Genomic DNA, 21,016 nt, shown 5'->3' with positions numbered 1-21,016 from the left:
GTGAGGTCCCCGTCACCTCTGTAATGTATTACGTAAGATGCCAGAGCAGGAAGGAACCTCAAACAGCCGAGCCCTTCATTTTGCAAGCGTGGCAGTCAGGGCGGCTACCCAGACACAGAGTGATCGCAGACAAAGGAGCTTAAGATCCCCTGCCTGCCTGTCTGAGGCCCACTCCATACACCGACCGCCCAGATGTTAAGCAGGGATCACCTACAAAGAGGCTGAGCAACGGCTCAGCTATGGGTCTGCCACTAGCTGTGTGACCTTGGCAAAGGGGCAGCTGCCAATCACAGCCCTGTCCACATCTCCACGTGCCCAAAGCTGCTCCAACACCGCTCCTCCCCCACCCCCCCAGCTCTCAATCGGAGGAATTTTTCCTGGAGCAGCTGGAAGTGCTGGGGAGTTGCCCCTGGCAGCAGCCCTCCACCAATGACAGATGGGAGTTGGTGGACAGCTAGCTCCCCACCTCTAGGCATGCACTGTGCCTGGCTTGCCCAAGCTCCCCCGCGGCGTGACGCACCTGTTGCCCGCGCTGGCACTCTGTGCGATAACACCTTTTATTGCCTCCTGCCCTTCCCTGCCTCCTTTCCCCGCTCTCCAAGCAGGGCTTCCTGGGATCGCCACCTATTTCAACAAACTGCAGTTGAATCCTGGTCTCAGGGAAACCCAAGAAGACCGGAAGTTACTTAACCTCTTGGGTTGGTCTCAGTACCTCTGGATGGGAGGATTCTACGAGTTAATAGAGATAAAGCACTCGCAACAGTGCCTGGCAGTATGTTTGGTTAATAAATGGGGTGGGGAGGGTGGGGAAGGAGGTAAAGAACCTTTATTTATACAAAACTCCATCCCCTCCCATTCTACCCTCCTCAGCAAACACAAACACCAGGTGATGAAACAATTTTTGAGATGCACACAAACAATGCACATTACTCAACCTGAGGTCGGGGCCGAGGTGCAGGTGACGTGCCTGGTGTCGGCATCTTGGACGCCCAGCTCGCTGGATCAGGAGACCTGAGCCACTCCCTCTGAACCACCGATGCCAGCGACGGCACGCATGGGGGCACACGCCGGCCCCAAGGTCACCAGGCATGCTTGTTCTGGGGATCCAGTGATTAACAGGAACCCCCAACCTTACAGCTGTGTGGGAAACTGGCAGCACGCCGTCACTGCTCGGTAATCACAATTTTTCATGTCCTCGTTAACTCCACTTGACTAAGCGCCCCTCCGCAGCTCAGGCTCTGCTGCCAGTGTCAACCTCTGTTAAATGAACAGGCGTCTCTGGGCAAATGACCACCCTTTCTGGACCTCAGTTTCCCAAGGCCTCCCAAGTCATTCTCCCATTGGCTTGGTTAGCTTCTAGGCTCAGCATCCGATCCAGTGAGATGGTGGCAGCTAACCCCAGGCCTGGGCAAGACACGAGTAACAGAGCAACTCGGTGGACAAAACACACCTTGAGCGTGACAGCGATAGTCCACTGGGGCAGCTGTGGACCCGTGAAATGACCAACAGCTCATTCACAAGCCAAGGCGCCCGGGAACCTCCTGGTCTCTGCAGGTGCCTCCACTCCCATGGGACGTGGCGAGCCCGGGCCAACGTTGGGAGCCGGGGACGGCCGGTCTCCGTAGCCCCAGTGTTGGACAACTTCACCACTTCATAGCAGGGTTCCCTGAGTCTTTTGGAACCCTGCCAGCCGGGCTGCCTTCTGGAGGGAGGCATTTCGCAGTCATGGGTAAGGCCCAGTCCTCGCTTGTAGACTCCAGCAAGAAGTGGGCACGCACCTAGGAAGCGTCCGTGCACGTGGGCCCTGGGGAAAGCATGGCCACCACCGTGGAGGTCTGGCTTGAGCTCTGAGCATTGTTGGGGGCAGTTTGGAAGAACAGGGGGGACTTACCCTCCTCTGAGACACCCAAGGGTGCTAGGGAGGCCGGAGAGAGGCTGGCCTCCAATGGAGCCCCACCGAGCTGGGTGTCCAGGGCCCTCAGGGGGCTCACCGGGGGTGAGGACCCGTCCCCACGGCAGCAGCCACAGCAGGGGCTGGCCTCGATGTGGGCCTTGCCACGTTCCTCCTGGCCGTGGCATTGCTTCAGGTGGCCACACAGGTGGCAGGTGAGGGCTGAGTAGACAATGCCATTGCCCAGGTCATCCCCGGGGGGGTCTGTGGTTGGCTCCGGGGATAGCAGGGCCTTCTGGCTGTCTTGTTCCTTGACCACTGGCTCCAAACCAGGGCACTCTGGGGTGCTGCCTGGGAGGAGTGAGTCCTGAGGGCTGTGAGGGGGTTCCACGTCCAGTCCAAAGGTGAACAGGGGGACGGGGACTGGGGCAGGGGCTCTGGGGCAGCCAGCAGTGAGGCTCTGGAAGGGCTTGTAGCCCCCCTCCCCACTGCTGGGCTCAAGCCCAGATGTCCCCGGGCAGCTAGCGGTGCCAGTGAGCACGCTGGAGAAGGCCTTGTAGCCAGCCTCTCCGCAAGGGCCAAAGCCCTCCAGCCCGCTGTCCCGGGCGCCGCCCTGCTTCACCGCCTGCACAAACTCCCGGTAGCCACTGCTGGGGGCCGAGGCGGGGCCCGGGGCTGCCCTGCACTGGAGGACGCTCTGGCGCAGGATCTGCTCCCACGTTTCTGGCTCAGGCTGGGGGGCGGCGGGGATGCTGGGGTCCACTTCCCCCAGGTGTTCGGCCAGCTGTGGGTCTGAGTCAAGCTCTCCAGGGCCTGAGGACTGGCTCAGGAAGGTGCTGAAGTTGCGGTAAGTGGGGTTGTCTGCGATGACGCCGGGCATCTCTGGGAAAGCCAGCCTGGCTGGGCTCTGGGTTGGAGGACTTGACTCTGGGTTCAAAGGCTCCTTGTCCTCAGACGATGCCTCCTGGGGCCCCACACTTGGGGACGTGGCCCAAGGCCTCTGAACACTTGGATTTTCTAAAGGTGGAAGAAGGCAGGACTCCTCCAAGCCCTGTGGGCTAAAGCCCCCAACCTCGCCCCCGAGAAGGTCCAGGAACAGGCTCTCTGTCAGCCGGGCTGCGATGCCCTCCCTGCCCTCCTGGAAGCTGCCCCCGCTGCTGTCAGGTGATGGGCAGAAGCTCCCTTTATCTTCCTCCACTTCCTCTTCTTCATTCTCCACTTGGGCCTCAAACAGCTCCACGCACCGAACCAAGCTGATGCTCTCTGGCCAGAGGATTGTCTTGTTGACCTCCATGGGGTGCCATGCTACTTTTCCAGGACACTGGAAAGGCTCATTTCTAGCAGCCTTGGAGGAATCTTCATCCCTTTCCATGCCATGCTCCAGTAAACAGGGCAGAAGCTTGGCAAGACAAGTCTTCCAGTGTCTACAAGAGCAAAGTTCGATCAGGGTTCAGTTTCTCCACTTGAAAAATCTCCTATTCATCCTTCAAAGCCCAGCTCAAAATCACCCTGGACTGATGTTGAGACAGGCTGGGACCCAGGACCCTTTGCTGTAGTGCTACGATGCTTGCAAGTGGACAAACCTCACCTCCAGCAACAAAATACAAAGAAACTATATGGGACTAAAAAATACTGGCTGCAAGCGCAGTTGGGGCTTGTACAAAAGATACAGAAAGGCCAAAAAACGCAACTGCCACTTCTGAAGAGCCAGGAGCAAAACCAGGGTACTGCGCATGCCGCCTGCACTTCACACCGCCAGAGGGGTGGGCAGGACACCTAAGCCACCCCTCCGGCCCAATCCCTGGACACACCCCTACCCTCACCCCACATCAGGAACCAGCTCGCCTGCCCCCCTCGGGGAGTGGGCAAGAGAACCTGCTACTTGTTCTCCAACACCCCCCAGCCCCTCACCTACCCCACCCCGCCCCATTGCAGCAGGGGCCCCAGTAGAGCCTTGCCTGAATTTCTTGTCTGGCATCTAGTCAATTTCTCTTGACTAGGGAAGGCCGAGAACCCTGGTGGGTGTCAATGTCTGCCTGTTGCAAACACACTTCCAGACTTTATAATCAATAATCTATCAGTCCACCCTCACTACTAGATTGGGAACTCCTTGAAGGCAGGGCCTGTGTCTTACTTTGGGATTTCTGGAGCCTGGCATATAATACAAACTCAATCTATTGAATAAGGAGAAGTCTTTGTCAGGGATGATGGTATTTAAAATACCTATCAGGGGTAGGATAGGGAGGGTGGGAGGGAGACGCAAGAGGGAGCGGATATGGGGATATATGTATACATATAGCTGATTCACTTTGTTATACAGCAGAAACTGATACAACATTGTAAAGCAATTATATTCCAATAAAGACGTTAAAAAATAAATAAAAATAAAATACCTATCAACACCATAGCATAAGTAAGGGCCAATTAGAATGGCTGGGGAGTCCTAGGGCTGGGGCAGCATCCTGGAGTCCCCTACTGTGCTAGGTATAAACCCTTCAGTTATTGGATTGTGGGTAGGTTCAAGGGGCCCTGAGAGAGGGGTTAAGGAGGCCAGGTGGCATATTCAAGGGTCCAGGATAGTGGTCTCTGCCCACCAGTGTGCCACTATGTCAACAGTTTAACAAGTGGTACAGCTGCCCTGCTTGTTACCCCCATCAGGCTTGCTCAGGACAGACTGGGCATCCCAAGGGGGTTCAGTATGTACCTGACCCCCAGTGAAGCTCAGGGGACTCAGCCAGCAGCTGACCTACCCAGACCACCCCTCCCCCTGCTATCCCTTGAAGTCTAGTGTCACAGGACAAGTGCTGAACAACAAGGAAGATAAGGCAGACTCTCAAGATGGGGCCCACCACCCCAATTCCATCCCCTTCCAAATCCACATAGGCGATGACCCAAGTTCATATACATACGGGCACTTGGCTGGTTCCTGGCCTTGGGACCGCTTCCCCCACAGTGACACCTAAAACATAGAGACAGCCAGTGACACAGAGCCGAGAGGCCTGCCGGCCCAGCCTATCGTCCAGCAATGCTCAGCACATGTTTGCCGTGAGAAGACTTTGAGTCTTGACATCACACAGGTCTGAGGTCTGATCAGGTCACTCCCCCTCTCTGAGCCTCAGTTTTCTGAGAATTAAGGAGGCTGCACTATTAAGTTGCTGTGGCTGATGGCAAAAACGGCCACAGTCTCTGAAGCTCCTCCTATCCCTGAACCTGGCATGGCTGTGTGACTTGCTTTGACCAATAGCATGTGGTGGAAGTGATACTGTGCTAACTGGGTCAGTCTGCTGAAGGATGACAGACACATACATGGCTTAGTAACCTCCATGGCCCCAGATGTGTCAGCCACCTGCCAGACCTGCGAGTGAGACCACTGGTACAGGCCCAGCCAAACCCAGGATCCTTCCACCCCCACTGCTGAGCAGAGCCCAACTACAGACTTGCAGAAGCAAGAGCTACATAAGTGGCTACTGTTTTAACTTTCTAAATTTTGGGATGATTTGTTACACAGCAAAATCTAACTGATACATAAACGACACTATGTGCAGGACGCTGTAATATACACTTCATGTGGATTGTCTTGGTGAATTCCAACACCAGCCCTGTTATAACCACTGCTATAACCCACACAAGAAAACTGAGGCTCAGAGAAGTTAAGCAACTTGTTAAGTCTAACCTGCAGGTAAGTGGCAGAGCCAGGGTTCAAAGCCAGTACCACTGGACTCCAGAGCCTGCTACAGGGTCCCTGGAGAATTGAGGACACTCAGACCTTCTGTTCTAGACGGGACCTGTATCCCCGCCTCCCCCTGTCCTAGAGAACCCTGATGGCACTAAGGCAAACCCCACCTGGCCATCGCATTGGGGAAGCTGACCCCACCGGTAGCTCAGGGGTGGTCACCTGGTTGGTCTCAAGTATTCCCACTCCTTACAACTGAGTGGTTTAGGAAAGAGGCTGTGATGTAATTCAAGCCAATGAGAATGGAGAGATTTGCTAGTGTTTTGGGGGGCAGTTTCCTGCTCCTAAGAGGAATATACAGAAAGCCTGTCCCCTTCTCCCTCTCCTTTTGGCCTCCTGCTCTGGTACAGGTACCTTGCCAAGAGATGACATGCCGATGACCTCAGGGATCATCTCCTCCCAAGGGAGGGAAAAAACCAACCCCAGAGGAACCCCTGTCTCCCACCCAGGCTGAAAGAACAGTCATGGAAGCCAAAGGGAAGGGAGTGAAAGCCTCTAGCTGCTGACTCAACCTACCCTGAAACCTTCCTGACTTCCCATGTGCAACCCCCAAAGCCAAGAAATATCCTGAACATCCCAGACATCTTGAGTCGTATTTCCCTGTACACGTAGTGCACAGCATCCTTACCAACCCCCTCTCCTACCTGAGAATCCTGGATGACAACAGCCACGAGGGGGCTGTGGGCTGGGTTGGGAATTTGGTCCCACCATTCTTTCTTAATCCTGAAAAAGAAAAGGACAAGATGTTGGTCCCTGTATCACTAACAGGTTGACGTTCCTCCCATAAAAATTATCATAGTCACCAAGACTTATCAGGGGTCAGAGATCATGTCGATAGGTTTTTTGGCTGTCTCACCCTCACTCCGTGAAACAGGTTCTACTGCTAACCCCACTCTACCGATGAGAAGACTGAGGCCCAGGGAGGTGAAGTGACAGCTGGTGGGCAGAAGAGCCGGGTTTGGGCTCCAGCATCCTGCTACCCAGAGTGGAGTTCCTAATGTGGCCGCCTCTGCTCCAGAGGGAACAAGTTCCAGGGAATCAGGAGACACTCAAGCTGCAGAGAGAGAATTCTGGGTTTCCCCTTCAACAACCTTTACTCTGGAGCAGCTGAGGATAAGGTGCTGGGGAGAGGCCTGGGATGGCCTGAGAGGCTGAGGTATTCCTTCTCCCTTCCTGGGTCAGCCTGGAGCCACGGAGCATCAGTGCTGGGAGGGAAGGTCCTCAGACACCCCCTGGATTAGCCTCCACCCACTCCACTCAGTCAGTTAGCACACATTTATTGAGTACCTACTATGTACCACTCACTGTGCCAGGCCTCGGGGACACACAGTGAACAAGACAGGCAAAACCCCTGCAGAAATGATTATGTGACATCATTCATTCCTGGCGATAAGTGCCAGGAATAAAAATAAAGAAGATAGGGACTAGAGAGGAATAGTGTGATCCAGGAAGGCCTCCCTGAGGAGGTGACTTCTGAGAGGCAACTGTAGGTGGAGGAGGAGTTGGTCTCGGTGATGCCTGGAAAAAGGGCTTTCCAGGCAGAGAGCACAGCGAGTGCAAAGGCTCCAAGGGAAGATCTTGCTTGGGGCGTTCAAAGAACAGCAAGGTTGGAGCACTGGAACACAGTGAGTAGGGGTAGGGAAGACAGACGATGGGGAAACTGAGGCTCAGAGAAGGAGAAAGACCAGCCCAGGGGGGCTCAGAGGCATCAGCAACAGACGTGGAGAGGGGACCTTGCACTCCCTGCACACCTACTGTGTGCCCGGCAGAGTACAGACACTTGCTCACATCAATCCTCAACCATCGCCATCCTTAAGTGGTCACCTGGGGCCCGCTCGTCCCATTTCAGAGGTGGGAGGACTGAGGCTCTGAGACTCCATGATTCCAAGGGCTCAAGCTCACTGGAAACAAGGCTCCTTCTGTCCCCCTACACCGAGTGATCGAGGAGTCCCTTAGGACTCTTGGGACTGATGAAATAGGGACCCAAGGCTGAACAGAGGTTCAGAAACGTGGTCACACAGCTACGAAGCAGCAAGGCTAGGATCTGAACCCAGGTCTGACTCTGCAGGACAATCATCTAGAATTCCTCTGTCTATTGCCACATTCCTTCAAGTGTCTGGGCCATACCCTGGGCATGATCCATCTCACTTCTGCCAAAGGAAGGCCCTGCCCCCAGCTCCTGCCCTGGCCAGCTCCTTTGCCCTAGTCAGGTCTCAGCTCAAACACCTCGTCAGAGCGGCCTGCACTGGCCTCCCCATCCAAAACAGGCCCCCTCGCCCTGGCATATCTCCTTCAGCGCAAGGATCACTATGGAAAACAGCCATGGTTACTTGGTGGCCTGGCATCTTGTGCCTCCCCAAGGACACAGGGTCCCTGTCGGTCCCAGTGCCTCGCACATAGTAGCTGCTCAATAAATATCTATCGTTGAATGAAAGGGCTGCAAGCTGACAGATCAGAGGGGAAATTCCCACCCACTCCACACCACAGGGGGCTGGCTTGGCAGCCTCCTGCACAGCTCAGGACTCACTTGATGATGCTGACATAGCAGGACAGGCAGACAGCCAGGATGACGACGCAGGAGATGCTGACGCCCAGCGGGAGGCGCTGCTCCAAGGTCGCCTCGTAGTCTGGAAGTGGAGGGAAGCCATGAGCTTGCATCGCGCTGCGTCCAGCCTGGTCTCCATTTCCCAGAGCAGGAGACTGAGGCCTCGTGAAAGCATCCTCCAAGACTCTGCGTGAGCTGGCCGCTGCATCCCCTCCTACTCCCCTCTCTTGCACATGGAGCCCTCGCCACATTGGCCTCCTTGCTGTCCCCTGTTCCTCCAAATCTCGGGGCCACCTCAGGATCTTGAACGTGCTGCTTTCTCTTTTTTGAAATAAGTGAGGTCAAGGGCAGAGACTCTGGAGCTGGACGGCCCCAGTTCGAAGCCTGACTCTGTCATATACTAGCTGGCGACCCAGGACAAGCCCCTCACTCACTCTGTACCTTGGTTTCCTCTCTGTGCAACGGGGTTAATAACTACTTAACTCATAGGGTTGTTCTGAGGATCGTACGATTTAATATACACTTGACGCCGTGCCCGCACGTCCATTCACACAGCTGGCCCCCTCTCCTTGCTGACTGTCAGGTCCCAAAAGTTCTCCCTCACACCCTCTCTACTGTTGCCTCCTCCCATCCCTTTCCCCTGCTTTATTTCCTTCCCAGAATTATTGTCCTCGGGATCTAGATCTCATTTATATTTTTGTTTACTTGTTTATTTTCTGTCTCCCCCTCTAGAATGTCAGTTCCACACGAATAGGGATTTTTGCCTATTTTGTTCACCACTAGGCCAGCACGTAGTAGGAACTCAAGAAATATCTGTGGAAATAATGAGTGTCCAGCACATGGTATCTGTCCCATACAAGTTATTTCCCTTCCCTTCTCCTGGTTAAAGGAAGAATCAAATCAATTTGACAAAACTTTCCTAAGCACTTACTGTGTGCTTGGCACCATGCTGGGCAATGGAGATACAGACAGAGAGCAGATACTACCCATAGAGCTCACAGCCCGGAGTGGGAGACAGGTGGTCAAGAGGTATCCATGGAACAGGATAGGCGATGCTGAGAGGGGCGTGTGGTGGGTTGGGTTGAGGTACCTGCCAATCACCACTGTGCCCAGCACTTTGAAGAATCCTTCCTTCATTGAATGTTCACAACAGCCCTTCCTTCTCTCCATTGTACGGATGATGCCCGAGGCAGCCTCCACCACGCAACAGCTATCTCCCCTTCTTCTTTGCTAGGCTGCAATGTGCCTACCCTGAGGTTTGGGCCAATCATGGGCCAAAACTAGTCCCCTTTTCAGACATTTCAGTTCCCAGCCTCCCTTGCAGTTGGGAGAGGCCACGTGACAGTCCTGAACAATGAAAGGCAAGGGAAAGGCCACCAGGACTGGAAATGTTTTTGTTTCATGATAAAAGATGCACGGGATACACTCCTTGTGGCAGACTTCCATTTCCTTTGGGTCTTGGGCATGAGGGTGTGTGCAGCAGACAACTTGGGGCCATGAGGTGACAAGGGTAAGGATAAAATGCTACCATGCTAGGGATGGCAGAGGGAAAGAAAAGACTCTGGGGTGATGTAACTGAGCGGCTGTATGAACCAGGAAGGTCCACTGGCAAGACTTCATTTTAGGGGAATTCCCTGATAGCAGTCCAATGATTAGGACTCCGCACTTCCACTGCAGGGGGCATGGGTTCGATCCCTGGTGGGGGAATTAAGATCCCACATGCTGCGCGGCCAAAAAAAAATAAAATAAAGACTTCATTTTATGTAAGATAATTCAATACTCTTTTGCAAAAGTGTGATAAAGTCGCAAAGAGCTGTTTGGAGGATGCAGCTACCAGGTGAGGGACTACATTTCCCAGAATCCCTTACAGCTATGTGTGGCCATGTGACCAGCTCCACCAATAGAGCTTGAGAGGAAGGGATGTGTGTCACTTCTGGGCTAAGACTTTTAAGAAGCAGGTGTGGTCTCCCCGCTCTCATTCCCTTCCTGCTGGCTGGATGCAGATGATGGCAGGTCCACAGAGCAGGGATTCTTAACTTGGGGTCCACAGACCTCCAACATGGTTGCCGTTAGGATTTAGGGGTCTGGGAACTTGGAGGGGAAAGAAATGATATCTTTGTTTTCACTAACTTCTGAAACCTGGCATTTCCTCCCATTAGGAATAGAGGGAGCAAACCACAGTAATAGCAGCATTAGTTACTTAGCCCCCATCAGAAGTCACAGCTATTCTCAAATCACCTGACAGCTGCAGTAGCAGGAAATACCATTTATGTTCATCTACTTTGAAATTACAGTATTTATGACAACTACCACTAGATCCTGTTTTTAATGTGTTATTAAAGAAGCATGTATTCCTAGATAACAAGTATATTTTAAAATCTTTTTATAATCGCATTTCAATAAAATTAGGTTTCCCTTGAAGGTCTATGTATTTTATTTGATACGTTGAAAAATATTACACTGGCTTGTGGTTGCCAAGGGGGGAAGGTGGGGAGGAGGGATGAATTGGGAGGTTGGGACTGGCATATGCACACTACTATATATAAAATAGATAATCAACAAGGACCTACTGTACAGCACAGGGAACTCTACTCAATACTCTGTAATAACCTACATGGGAAAAGAATCTGAAAAAGAATAGATATATGAATATGTATGACTACATCACTCTGCTGGACACCTGAAACTAACACAACGTTGTGAATCAACTATACTCTAAAATAAAATTTAAAAAAATAAAAATATTATTCTGAGATGAGGTCCACAGGCTTCACCAGACTGCCAAAGGGGTCCATGATACAGAAAGGCTGAGAATCTCTGTCCTAGAGAATGACGGAGCCACAGGGAGGAAAACCACCTACCAATCAGCAAAGTTCGTGTTGAATTGTTATGTGAGCAAGAAACATATTTCTACAGTGTTAAGCCGCAGAACTCGTGTGTTTGTTACCGTAACCTACCCTACCCTGACCAGTACACCACATCAGTTGGTAATTCCGTCACTGCAATTAGAGCATCCTGTGATATGGAAACCAGATGTTTGGCTTGGGGAAGTCTCTGGCCACAGAATGAAAGTGGGGAACAGAGATGCTAACTGCTGGGAATTCCCTGGTGGCCTCGTGGTTAGGATTCCGGGCTTTCATTGCCGTGGCCCAGGTTCAATCCCTGGTTCCGTGTTCAGGGAACTGAGATCCTGCAAGCCACGTGGCGCGGCCGACTGCTCAGGACTCCCAGCAGGATACTCACAGTTCAGCCACTTGGCACTGGGGCTCCACTCACTCCAGGTGCTGTTGTAGCTCTGAGCCCAGGCCTTCACCTGGGCGCTGTAGGAAGCTCCAGACTTCAGGGTGCTGGCTGCAAAGCGGAGGGTGGGCCCCTTGTAGGTCACGTTATAAATTCTGAACTGGTAGAGGAAAGGGAGCCATTAGTGCACCGAGTCTGGGGGAGGGGAGTACCAGCTCCCACCCGGGCTGCTGTCCTTAGCTGACCCCACAATGTGTAAGAGCCACCAGCCTAGGTATTTGGTTATTCCTCCAATTTCAGGCCCTTGTTTGTCACTTCCACAACTGTGACCAGAATCGAGCAGGATGGGTCAGGGAATCAGCCCTTATCCTGACCCTCACTCCCACCCTGATCAGCCATTTTGACGTGACTGGGGCAAGTCGATGAACCTTTCTGAGTTTTAGTTTCCTCATCTGTACAATGAAGGTAAGAGTTCCTACTGCCACTTTCTGGCTGTGTGACCTTAGATAAGTAACCATAATTTCTCTGGACCTTGATGTCTTCTTCTGCAACATGGCGATAATAAAAGTGCCTACCTCCCAGGGTTTCTGTGAGGATTAAGTGGGTTAACACAGGTAAGCACTTCGGACAGGGCCAGGCATGTGGAGAGCATGAGAGTGATCTTTCTGAGGCACAGACAGGGTCACTGTGTCCCTCTCTCTCCTTCAAGGTCTCTCTAGAGGCTCCAAAGTCAAGCCCAAACACAATGGCCCATCATCTCAGTCCCGCCCAACCTAGCCCCAACTGGGAAGGAAGGTTCAAGATCTGTTGTTAAGTGAAAAAGGTAACATGAAGATTAGTATGTGTTGTCTGTTGCCTTTCATGTTCAAAATATAGAGGGAGAAGGCATAGTGATGGTGGCAGACAGCCTCATATGGCTCCGTGACCCCACCTTGTATCACGCCCCTGTGTAATCCCCTCTCCTTGCCTAAAGGGGCAGGGGGACCTAAGACTTGTTCCTAACCAACAGAATATGGTGAAGGTGATGGATACATAGGGACTACGTGGATGTGATTCCATTATGCAAGGCTGTAACTCCAACTTGCTAGGAGACTCTCTCCCCCTTGCTGGCTTTGAAAAGGCCACAAGGGAAGGAACTGCGGGCGGCCTCCCAACAAAGGTCAGCAAGAACCCGACGCTCTCAGTTCAAAGCCCACAAGAAACTGGATGCTGCCAACATCACAGGAGCTTGGAAGCAAGCCCCTGGCCAACCCCTGCGTGTGCGGCCTTGTGAGACCCTAAGCAGAGGACCCAGCTGAGCCGTGCCCAGACTCCAGACCCCCAGAAACTCTGGGGCAATAAATATGTGCTGTTGAAAGCAGTTCTGTTTGCAGTAATATTATCATGTAATAATAAAAACTTCACAGTGATGAAGGAACACACACACATTTGCTCGTACAGGCATAGACTCTCTCTAGAAGGACACACATGCCCCCACACCCTCTGCCTGCTCTAGCCTGGCCTTCCCCTCCTGGCAAGAGACGGGGAGCAGTGGTCAACCTCTGGGAGAGGTACTGGAGATCGGGGTTAGGAGAGAAACATAGTTCCTTTCTAAGTCCTTCGGTAGCCTTTGAATTTTTTACTTCATGTGAATATTACTTTTATTTTTAAGACTTTAAAAAAATAAAAAATGAAGTAAAGTTTGGGTTCAGGATGGATTCTGACAGCACGACAGTGGCCTGAATCCTCTGCCTGGGCTTCTCCCCCAGTGGAGGGTCCATCCCTTCGCAGCCCCCCCCTCCAATCCCCCACAGCCCCTTCCCAGCTCCTGGCAACACTACTCCTGCTGGCAGGTTGGAAGCACCTGGGGGCAACGGTCTGGTGTAAAGGGAGCCGAGGGGAGGTGTGCACAGCAAGGAAGCAAAGTCCTAACAGCTTGCTGGAGAAACTGGAGGGCAGCTGGAACTTTCCAGGGAAGCTGGGGACAGGGTGGAAGTGACAGGAGGAGACCAGGGCAGGGACAGAGGACACTCTTACTGCCGGTGTTCCTTTCTTTCTAAATCGCAGTAAACAGGAAGCAGCAGCTGGATCTCGTTCACTGAAGGAATCACACACCTTAGAGAGGTGTAGGGAATTGGGAAATGGTTTACTAAGAAACAAAAAAGAAATTGAGCTTCCGAGGAATTACTTGTGGTTGGTGTGTTTTTTAACAAAAAAGGCCAGGTGTTCGGGAGACCATTCTGAGAGAAAGATCCGGAAGAAGAGAACAGCACAGGTCCCTCAGTCCAAATCCTGGCTTCAAATCCCAGCTTGGCCATTTCCAGCTGTGGGACACTGGGCGAGTCATTCCACCTCTCCAAACCTCAGTGTCCTGGTCACTAAAATGGATAGACAAACACCTTCCCACCTGCAGGGCTTTCCCAGTCATTAGTGATAATACACATTGAGCCTGGCACAGAGTAAGCACCCGCGACATTATCATGAACATGGCATTCATGGCCCTCAGTAAGCTTGTGGCCTCATTTTCTGCCTTTTCACTGTACACACTCCCACAGACCCATAATCCTCAGAGATGCCATGAATTTTCATGCCTCCAAGCCTTGGCTCATGTAGTTCCCTCTGCCTGGCCTACCATTCCCTAGCTAGAGAACTCCTATACATCCTTCACTGCCCAAGCCAAAACTCTAACTCCATTATAGAACCTCGTCCAGAAATCATCCAGGACAATGAGCATCTCCATCTCCCAAATTCCACAGCGAGTTTCTAATATTTTTAGAATTGATCCCACCAGTCTGAGCCACAGGTGGTGTCTGCAATACTGGAGCAAACACCCAGCATCTACACAATTGGGGTCAGGTACCGAAAGCTCAGGGCAGGTAAGCCTCTGCCTCCAGTTCCAGGGTTAATTCTCATTGGTCTAAACCAATCACGGCTATTTCATTCCCTAGCCTGTGACTGGTTAGAGAGGAGCACGTGGCTATCTCTGGCCAATGACTAATGAGGGGAATTCTTCAGGCCCGGTTCTGTCCCTGGAAAGGGAGAGACGGGGGAAGGGTGTCTCAGGAGATTCTGCCCCACCAGCAAGAGAAGCTGGACCTGGAATTCTGAGGCCTGAGGCAGCCCCGAGCACCTACATGACCATTAAGCCATAGCCCAGGCACAATTCTGTCCGCTGGCTGGAGTCTGGTGCTGGGGCCTGAACCCAGCTGTGTTTCAGCCAGCCCAGTCTCTGTTTCCTCTTCCGCAGAACCTCCTTTGGGGAGCCACCCCTCCTTCATTTTCAGCCCATCTGGTTTGGGTGAGGCTGACCTGACCTGCTCCAGAGGTGGGCATGTGACTCAGCCCTGGCCAGTGAGAACACTGCACCAGCACCCCGTCTCCTGCCCACAGCCTGCGACAGGTTCAGAGAGTGGCATGTGATCCCAGGCAGATAACTGATCATTGGCCCCAGGACTTTTACTGGGACTATCTGGAGAGAAGAACTTTTCCCACTGCGGTTTTAAGATGCAGGCCTGGAGCTGCTAGTAGACGTATTGGCAGCTACATGAGGGAAGAGCCTGCCTAAAAGTGAAGCCAACATAGAATAAAGCAGGACCAAAGGATGGAGATTCCTGGAACCTGGATCCAGCCATGATAAGCAAATAACTGATATTCCTTTGGGCCCTATAGGTTGTACCCTTCTCTCCCCTCCAGGCTATGCCCTGAACGAAGCCTGCACAGGCCCAGGAACGGGAAGGGGATTTACTGACAAAACTGACCCTGTGTCTTTCCCCAGCGTCTGTGCCAACCACCTCTTCTCGACTGCTCTGAGAGCCTGGCTGCCCCACTCCTGCTTCTACACCACATCCTGGCCCAGTGCCAAGGAGGAAAACCACACCTGAGAGAGAGAAATCAACACCTGCCACGCCCCCGGCTTGGCCAGGAAGAGAAGAAGCAGGGACGGAAGCTGATGTGACAGCTCAAGATGTCAGGGGCCTGCTCCCCGGCAGCCGAAGCCAGGCCAGCCTGGGTCCCGGGACACGAGGGCATGGCTCCCAGCAGACCCTCAACAGTAACAGGCCAGGGCGCGGGAGGGAGAGTCAGATGGGATTTCCAAGGCCTGTGGCACTCAGGAGAAAAGGAGGATGACGTTGATGACAGGGGAGCCTGTCTGTGTCATATATTGCCTGCTCTCCACAGCCCTATGGGATGGGTACTCTTGTTATCGCCACGTTACAGATGGGGAAACTGAGGCACAAGGAGGTTCAGCAAAAACCTCAAGATCATGCAGCAGGTGGCAGGGCAGGTACTGGAACCCAGCTCTGTAGGACTCTGAGGCCCCTGGTATTCACATGGCATCCCTGCAATGGGAATATTTGAGGGGAAAACATGGGTGGTTGCAAATGGCCTCCACCCCCAGTTGCACCTAAAATAGTCAGGCCCAGCCACCCACTGTGTAGCCCCTGTGATTCTTTACTTCATCGTTTCCTACAAATCAGCTCTCCCTATTTTAAAAATGTCAATACATTCGTTTTTTAAAAAAGGAACATCATAAAATAAAATAACAGAATAGAATAAGATAAAATAAAATGGAACCTCACTGCCACTGCTATGACTGGAAGGCAAGTACGAAATGCCATGAGCATCTCATAAAGGAAACGCAATCAAAACCACGTAACGGCATGAAATTTCGGCTGAACTTGTTTTCTGGGGGAAGGCTCTGAGCCTGCAGCCTCTTCTCTTTGTTAAAGAGAAGGATTAGTAAACCGATCAGCTCAGCTGAGATGCCTCCCCTGACAGTCAGGGTCGGGCAGGAGCGCGGGCGTGGAGTGACCGTCTCACCCTGGGATTCGCTCATTTAAGTGTGTTTGGAGGTATCACCTAAAATCCCAAGTGTCCCGCCCCCTGGGGAACAAATGTGGTCCAGAGTCCTTCTTTATAGATGAGGAACAGTGCCCGGAAATAAACTCCCCTATGTGCACGCTGGGAATCAGGGGCCTGGAGCGGCGGAGGGCCTGGTCCTGGCATAGAGCCAGAGGAGAAGCTGGGGGTCCAGATCCCCAGGGTTTGCTGTCCAATCGCGGGTCACTTTCCCCATCTCCCACCCCAGAGCCTGAGTCTCGACCCGTCTGAGTCTCAAGAGGTCACAGAGAGACCCCACAGGGCGCCCACTCACATCCGTGGGGTCGTTCTCATTTGAGATGTTGATCAGGTAGGTGAGCTCGGAGTATAGGTGATTCTCAGGAGGGTACGGGTTGTTCCACGTCAGCAGCCACGTGCGGGAGATGTTGGCATGAACAGTGAGGTTTCTGGGCGCCAGGGGTTTCACTGCGGAGAAGTGGTGCCTGGTGAGGGGCTGGGCTGGGCGTCAGGAGGAGGCCCGGCCCGGCCTGCAGACCATTTAGATTTTCAGTCAACGCCACCTCCGCAATACGTTGATGGGATACCACACAGATTTCGTCGTGGTGGAGAATTAAAACCCTGATACCGATTCTCACGTCGCTAAAATCCACTTTAGTGGTTGTTAACTACATTTCCACAGTGACTGCAAAATGCATAAGCGAAGTAACCCAAACTTTGGCCTTTCTACCTTTAGCCTTCACTCTGTTGGCCATCTCCGTGCTCTGTATTATTATCTACCAAGTATTTTTCTTTATTTTGATTCATGTGTTTTAAAACTTAGTCTCTTTTAAAGCAATCACATCCATGAGATCACAGGTATATTATGAGCATTAAAATCAACACACACATGAAAACTCTTTCAATTCATGGATTCGTTCCTGGGTCAATTTAAATCACCCCCCCCCACACCCTCCAACTCCGGGTATGAGTAAGCCCTTCCGGAATTGCTGATGGAGTGGTGACTACTGTGAGCTCTGCGAGAATACTGCCTCTGCTGTTGAGGAGCTGTGTGACCTGAGGGCAGGTTACTTGCCTTCTCTGAACTATGTACGGTGTTTTTCAATTGCAAAATAGGGATAATAACTGTCTTTTGGAAACTGAGGCTCAGAGAGGTAACATGACTTGCCCAAGATCATACAGCAATAAGTAGTGTTTTAAACTCCTGTCACTACACCCCGGCAAGCTCTTGGGGAATTCCTGCGGGAACTCTGGGTACCAGGATGAGGTCTAGGCTGTCTGAAGAAGCAGCAGCTGAACAGTTGACAGAGGGCAGAAGGACGGTTCCCGGTTCAGTTTCTGATCTGCAGCAAACATGCCTTCCACCAAATATGCCTCATTCAGCACCCCGATCTGGGCACTTAAACACAGGGCGTTGAAATATCTGAACCGAAGGGGTCCTGACGTACTGCTGAGCCCAGCCCCATTTCAAAGATGGGAGGACTGAGGCCCAGAAAGGGGCCACAACCCCATCAGGGGTTGGAGGCTGCTTGAATGGCCCCCTCCCCCAAGGGGAGCCTGCCTTCCCCGCCCTGGCGATGTGGGAACAACTGCAGCCCCGCCCTATGCTGCCCCGCCCTGCCCCGCCCTGCTCACCATGCTCGCTGGGCTTGAAGGCGCTCTTCCACAGCAGCTGCTCCCCAGCCCACAGGTCCAGCTGGTAGGTGTCCACACTGACCACGTTATCCATATGCATGTGGCACACGCACACCGCGCCAGCTCTGTTCTCGGGGACACACGTGTGGTTTCTGCAGACACAGATGTTGCATTAGGCTGGTCATGTGACCCACGGGCATCCCAGGATACACCTCAAGGAACCACAGGCCCTTCCAGCTTCCTGGTCACCCTGCCTCAAGGACCAGATCTGGGAACTTGGGAGCAGAGTGGCCAGGATGCAATGGGGACAGGGGCCTGGGACCGCCTCCCTGCGGGCCACAGCCCCTCACCACACCCACCATGGACTCTTATCCGCCCCTGACCCCAGCCTTGGACCCTGAAAGCCAGCAAAAGGGAAGAACCCACAGCATGAAAGAATTTGTAACAACATACGTGTCTGTTCCAGCACCCCTCTGGTAGCACAGTTTAGCCCAGTACAGCGGACTGTGGCTCGGCAGGCACATACCCTGTGCCCCACAGCCTAATCCTAACGTGTCACCCAAAACAGCCAACCCCGTGTCTCATGGACTAGGCCAGGGGTCAGCAAACGTCTTCTGTAATGGGCCAGATGGTAAATATTTGGGGCTTTGAGGGCCATACTCTTGCTGTTCCAACTACACAACTCTGCTGATACAGCACAAAAAAGCCCCAGTCATAGACAATACGTAAACAAATGGGCATGGCTGTGTGTCAATAAAACTTTATTTACAGAAACAGGTGGTAGGCCAGATGTGGCCCATGGGCCATAGTTTGCAGGTCCCTGGTCTAGGCCAATGTATCCCATACAGAAGCACAGCTGGTCCACCTTAGTATATCGTGGCATAACAGCTCTGTCAGTGTGGCCCACATCAGGTGTGCTGCATATCCCAACGTGCTCCACAACTGTGTGCCTCGTGTACTGGATCATGTCCTGGAGCACCACCTATACCACTGGTCACCCCTGTGTACCATGGATGATCCCAGTGAACCACCTGGAAAAACATATCCCAAGTTCCATGGTCCACCAACCATGGCTGTGAACTCCACCGCTAACACTGTACCCCCAAACAATGGCCTAGCCCAGAGGTTCTCAAAGTGTGGTCTGGGATTCCACTGGGTCAAACTGGTTTCATAGTAATACTCTGACATTAGTTGCCATTTCCACTCTCCTTCTCTCACAAGTGTACAGTGGACTTTTCCAGAGGGTACACGATGTGTGATGATGGGCCGTTGCTCCAACAGCCTGTTGAATGTGAACTTGTGGGCTGTTGTGATTTAAAATTTCTGTTTTAAATTCCAATAGGGGAAATATTGGTAGATGTGAGCTACCCAGACTAAAGCTCTGGGGGTCCTCACTAATTCTTTTCTTTCTCTCTTTCTTTCTTTGGTTGCACCGGGTCTTAGTTGCAGCATGCAGGATCTTTAGTTGCACCATGCGAACTCTTAGTTGCAGCATGTGGGATCTGGTTCCCTGACCAGGGATAGAACCTGGGCCCCCTGCACTGGGAGTATGGACTCTTAGCCACTGGACCACCTAGAAAGTCCCTTAATCCTTAAGCACACAAGAGAGTCCTGAGATGAAAAAGCTTGAGAACTGCTGGTCTAGTCCAGGATTCCACCACATCCACATGCCACGTGCCTTGGTGACACTGAGCTTGGAGCACCGTGACGCACTCGCTGTGTCTTACACACGCTGCACCCCAGGGCACCTCCCCTCTACCATGCCCAGTAAGCCCCCGTGAACCGCATTGAGCACACGCACTCCGGGGTACCAGGTGGGCCAGGCGAATTCCGAGGCAAACCCTCCCCAACTCCCGGTTTCAGCCCAGGCTTACTCGAAGTAGAAGAATTTCAGCTGGTAGAAGAGGCGGAGCTCAGCTCTGCAGTTGGTGGGCCGGGCCATCTCCCACTCACAGGTGGAGATGTTGATGTAGTCGGAGAAGCAGGTGGGCCCCTGCACGACCCTCATGCTCCCTGGGGAGACACAGGAGACCTCTGAGCAGCTGGAGCCTGACGACCAAGAGGGATGGGTTGGAAACCAGCCCAAAGAGACCAAGGGGCCCATCACAAAACAACAAAACCACTGTCCGAGGCACGGTCCTCACAATGCAGGGGCCAGGAATGGGGCTCTGTGAGCTTCCCAGCTGGCACTGGGGTGATGCCTGCAGCTGAAGAAATACCCTTGGGTACAGGGTCCATCAGCGGAGACAGACCAAATGCACCTCTATAGTATGCAAATGCAACTACCTGCCCTTGGCCGAATTAAAGGAAAAATATGTCAGTCTAAGGGTAGCTATCCCACCATCACAGGCATCTATCCCACGGCGTGAGCCTGGTGCATAAACAATCAATACTGTAAAGGTTTGCTGAATGAAGGAAGGAATGAATGAATGAGAGATGGTGACTTACCACAGCCTGCCGCCCACACCAGGATCAGACAGCCCACCGAAAACGTGAGCCCAGAGTGAAGCCACCCCATTGGGAGATCCTACAGCGCCTGCTGGGAGCAAGTGAGCCCGTTAGCGCTGATTCATGATTCCCACGGCCCCCATCATGCCAGCCGGCCCCCATCATGCCGAGCCCAGCTTTCAGAGCTCACCTCCAGATACAGCCCTCCCCCTACGCCGCATGCCCCCTCCTCCCGGCCCCGCCTCCCTCTCCGCCAGGCCTGCACCTGCCCCCCTGCACACCTTTACTTCCTGCTGCTCTTCAAACATACCACGGATTCACTCTCACCCCCATGCCTCTCCTCTCCCTGTCCTCATTGATACTCTCTCAGTCTCTGTCTCTGTCTTCTCTCTCATTTGTTCATCTTATTCATCCATCTATTCATAATGAATAAATGGCCCCTTAATACTCCAGTGTTTATTAAGAAAAACAAGGACAGCCGCCGACATAGCTACAACACAACCATCCAAACCAGGAAATTAACACGGATGCATTACCGCCAGCTGATGCACAGACCCTGTTTCCCTTTTGCTAATTGCCACAGCAATGCTCTTTGTAAGTCCAGGATCTGGTCCAGAATCATGCATTGCATCTGATGATCATGCCATCCCAGTGCCCAGGTCTTGGCGTCTAAATACTATTCTCGACTGACAGGAACCAGGGCTCC

At 52.7% G+C, this 21,016-nt stretch overlaps 1 protein-coding gene across 7 annotated transcripts in view; it reads right to left on the bottom strand.

The window, feature by feature from the left end:
- Positions 1-791: 791 nt before the first annotated feature.
- The window catches only part of IL4R (interleukin 4 receptor), a 38,299-nt gene continuing 18,074 nt past the window's right edge, over positions 792-21,016 (bottom strand). For 3 of the 7 annotated variants that reach the window (XM_079945334.1, XM_079945335.1, XM_079945333.1), the window contains 9 exons: positions 20,311-20,398; positions 19,737-19,911; positions 17,863-18,014; positions 16,544-16,695; positions 11,413-11,569; positions 8,152-8,251; positions 6,269-6,347; positions 4,801-4,850; positions 792-3,315 (listed from right to left, as the gene is read on the bottom strand). In XM_079945334.1, coding sequence (XP_079801460.1) covers positions 1,779-3,315; positions 4,801-4,850; positions 6,269-6,347; positions 8,152-8,251; positions 11,413-11,569; positions 16,544-16,695; positions 17,863-18,014; positions 19,737-19,911; positions 20,311-20,380 — 2,472 coding nt within the window. In that variant the 5' untranslated portion in view covers positions 20,381-20,398 and the 3' untranslated portion in view covers positions 792-1,778. Of the gene's footprint in view, positions 3,316-4,800; positions 4,851-6,268; positions 6,348-8,151; positions 8,252-11,412; positions 11,570-16,543; positions 16,696-17,862; positions 18,015-19,736; positions 19,912-20,310; positions 20,402-21,016 lie in introns of all 7 variants that reach the window. The other 4 variants (XM_079945338.1, XM_079945337.1, XM_079945339.1 and 1 more) reach the window with 3 other exon arrangements.

The sequence above is a fragment of the Stenella coeruleoalba genome, assembly GCF_951394435.1.
Source record: "Stenella coeruleoalba genome assembly, chromosome: 15".
NCBI classification, from domain to species: Eukaryota; Metazoa; Chordata; class Mammalia; order Artiodactyla; family Delphinidae; genus Stenella; species Stenella coeruleoalba.
This window is presented reverse-complemented; position numbering and strand designations above follow the sequence as displayed.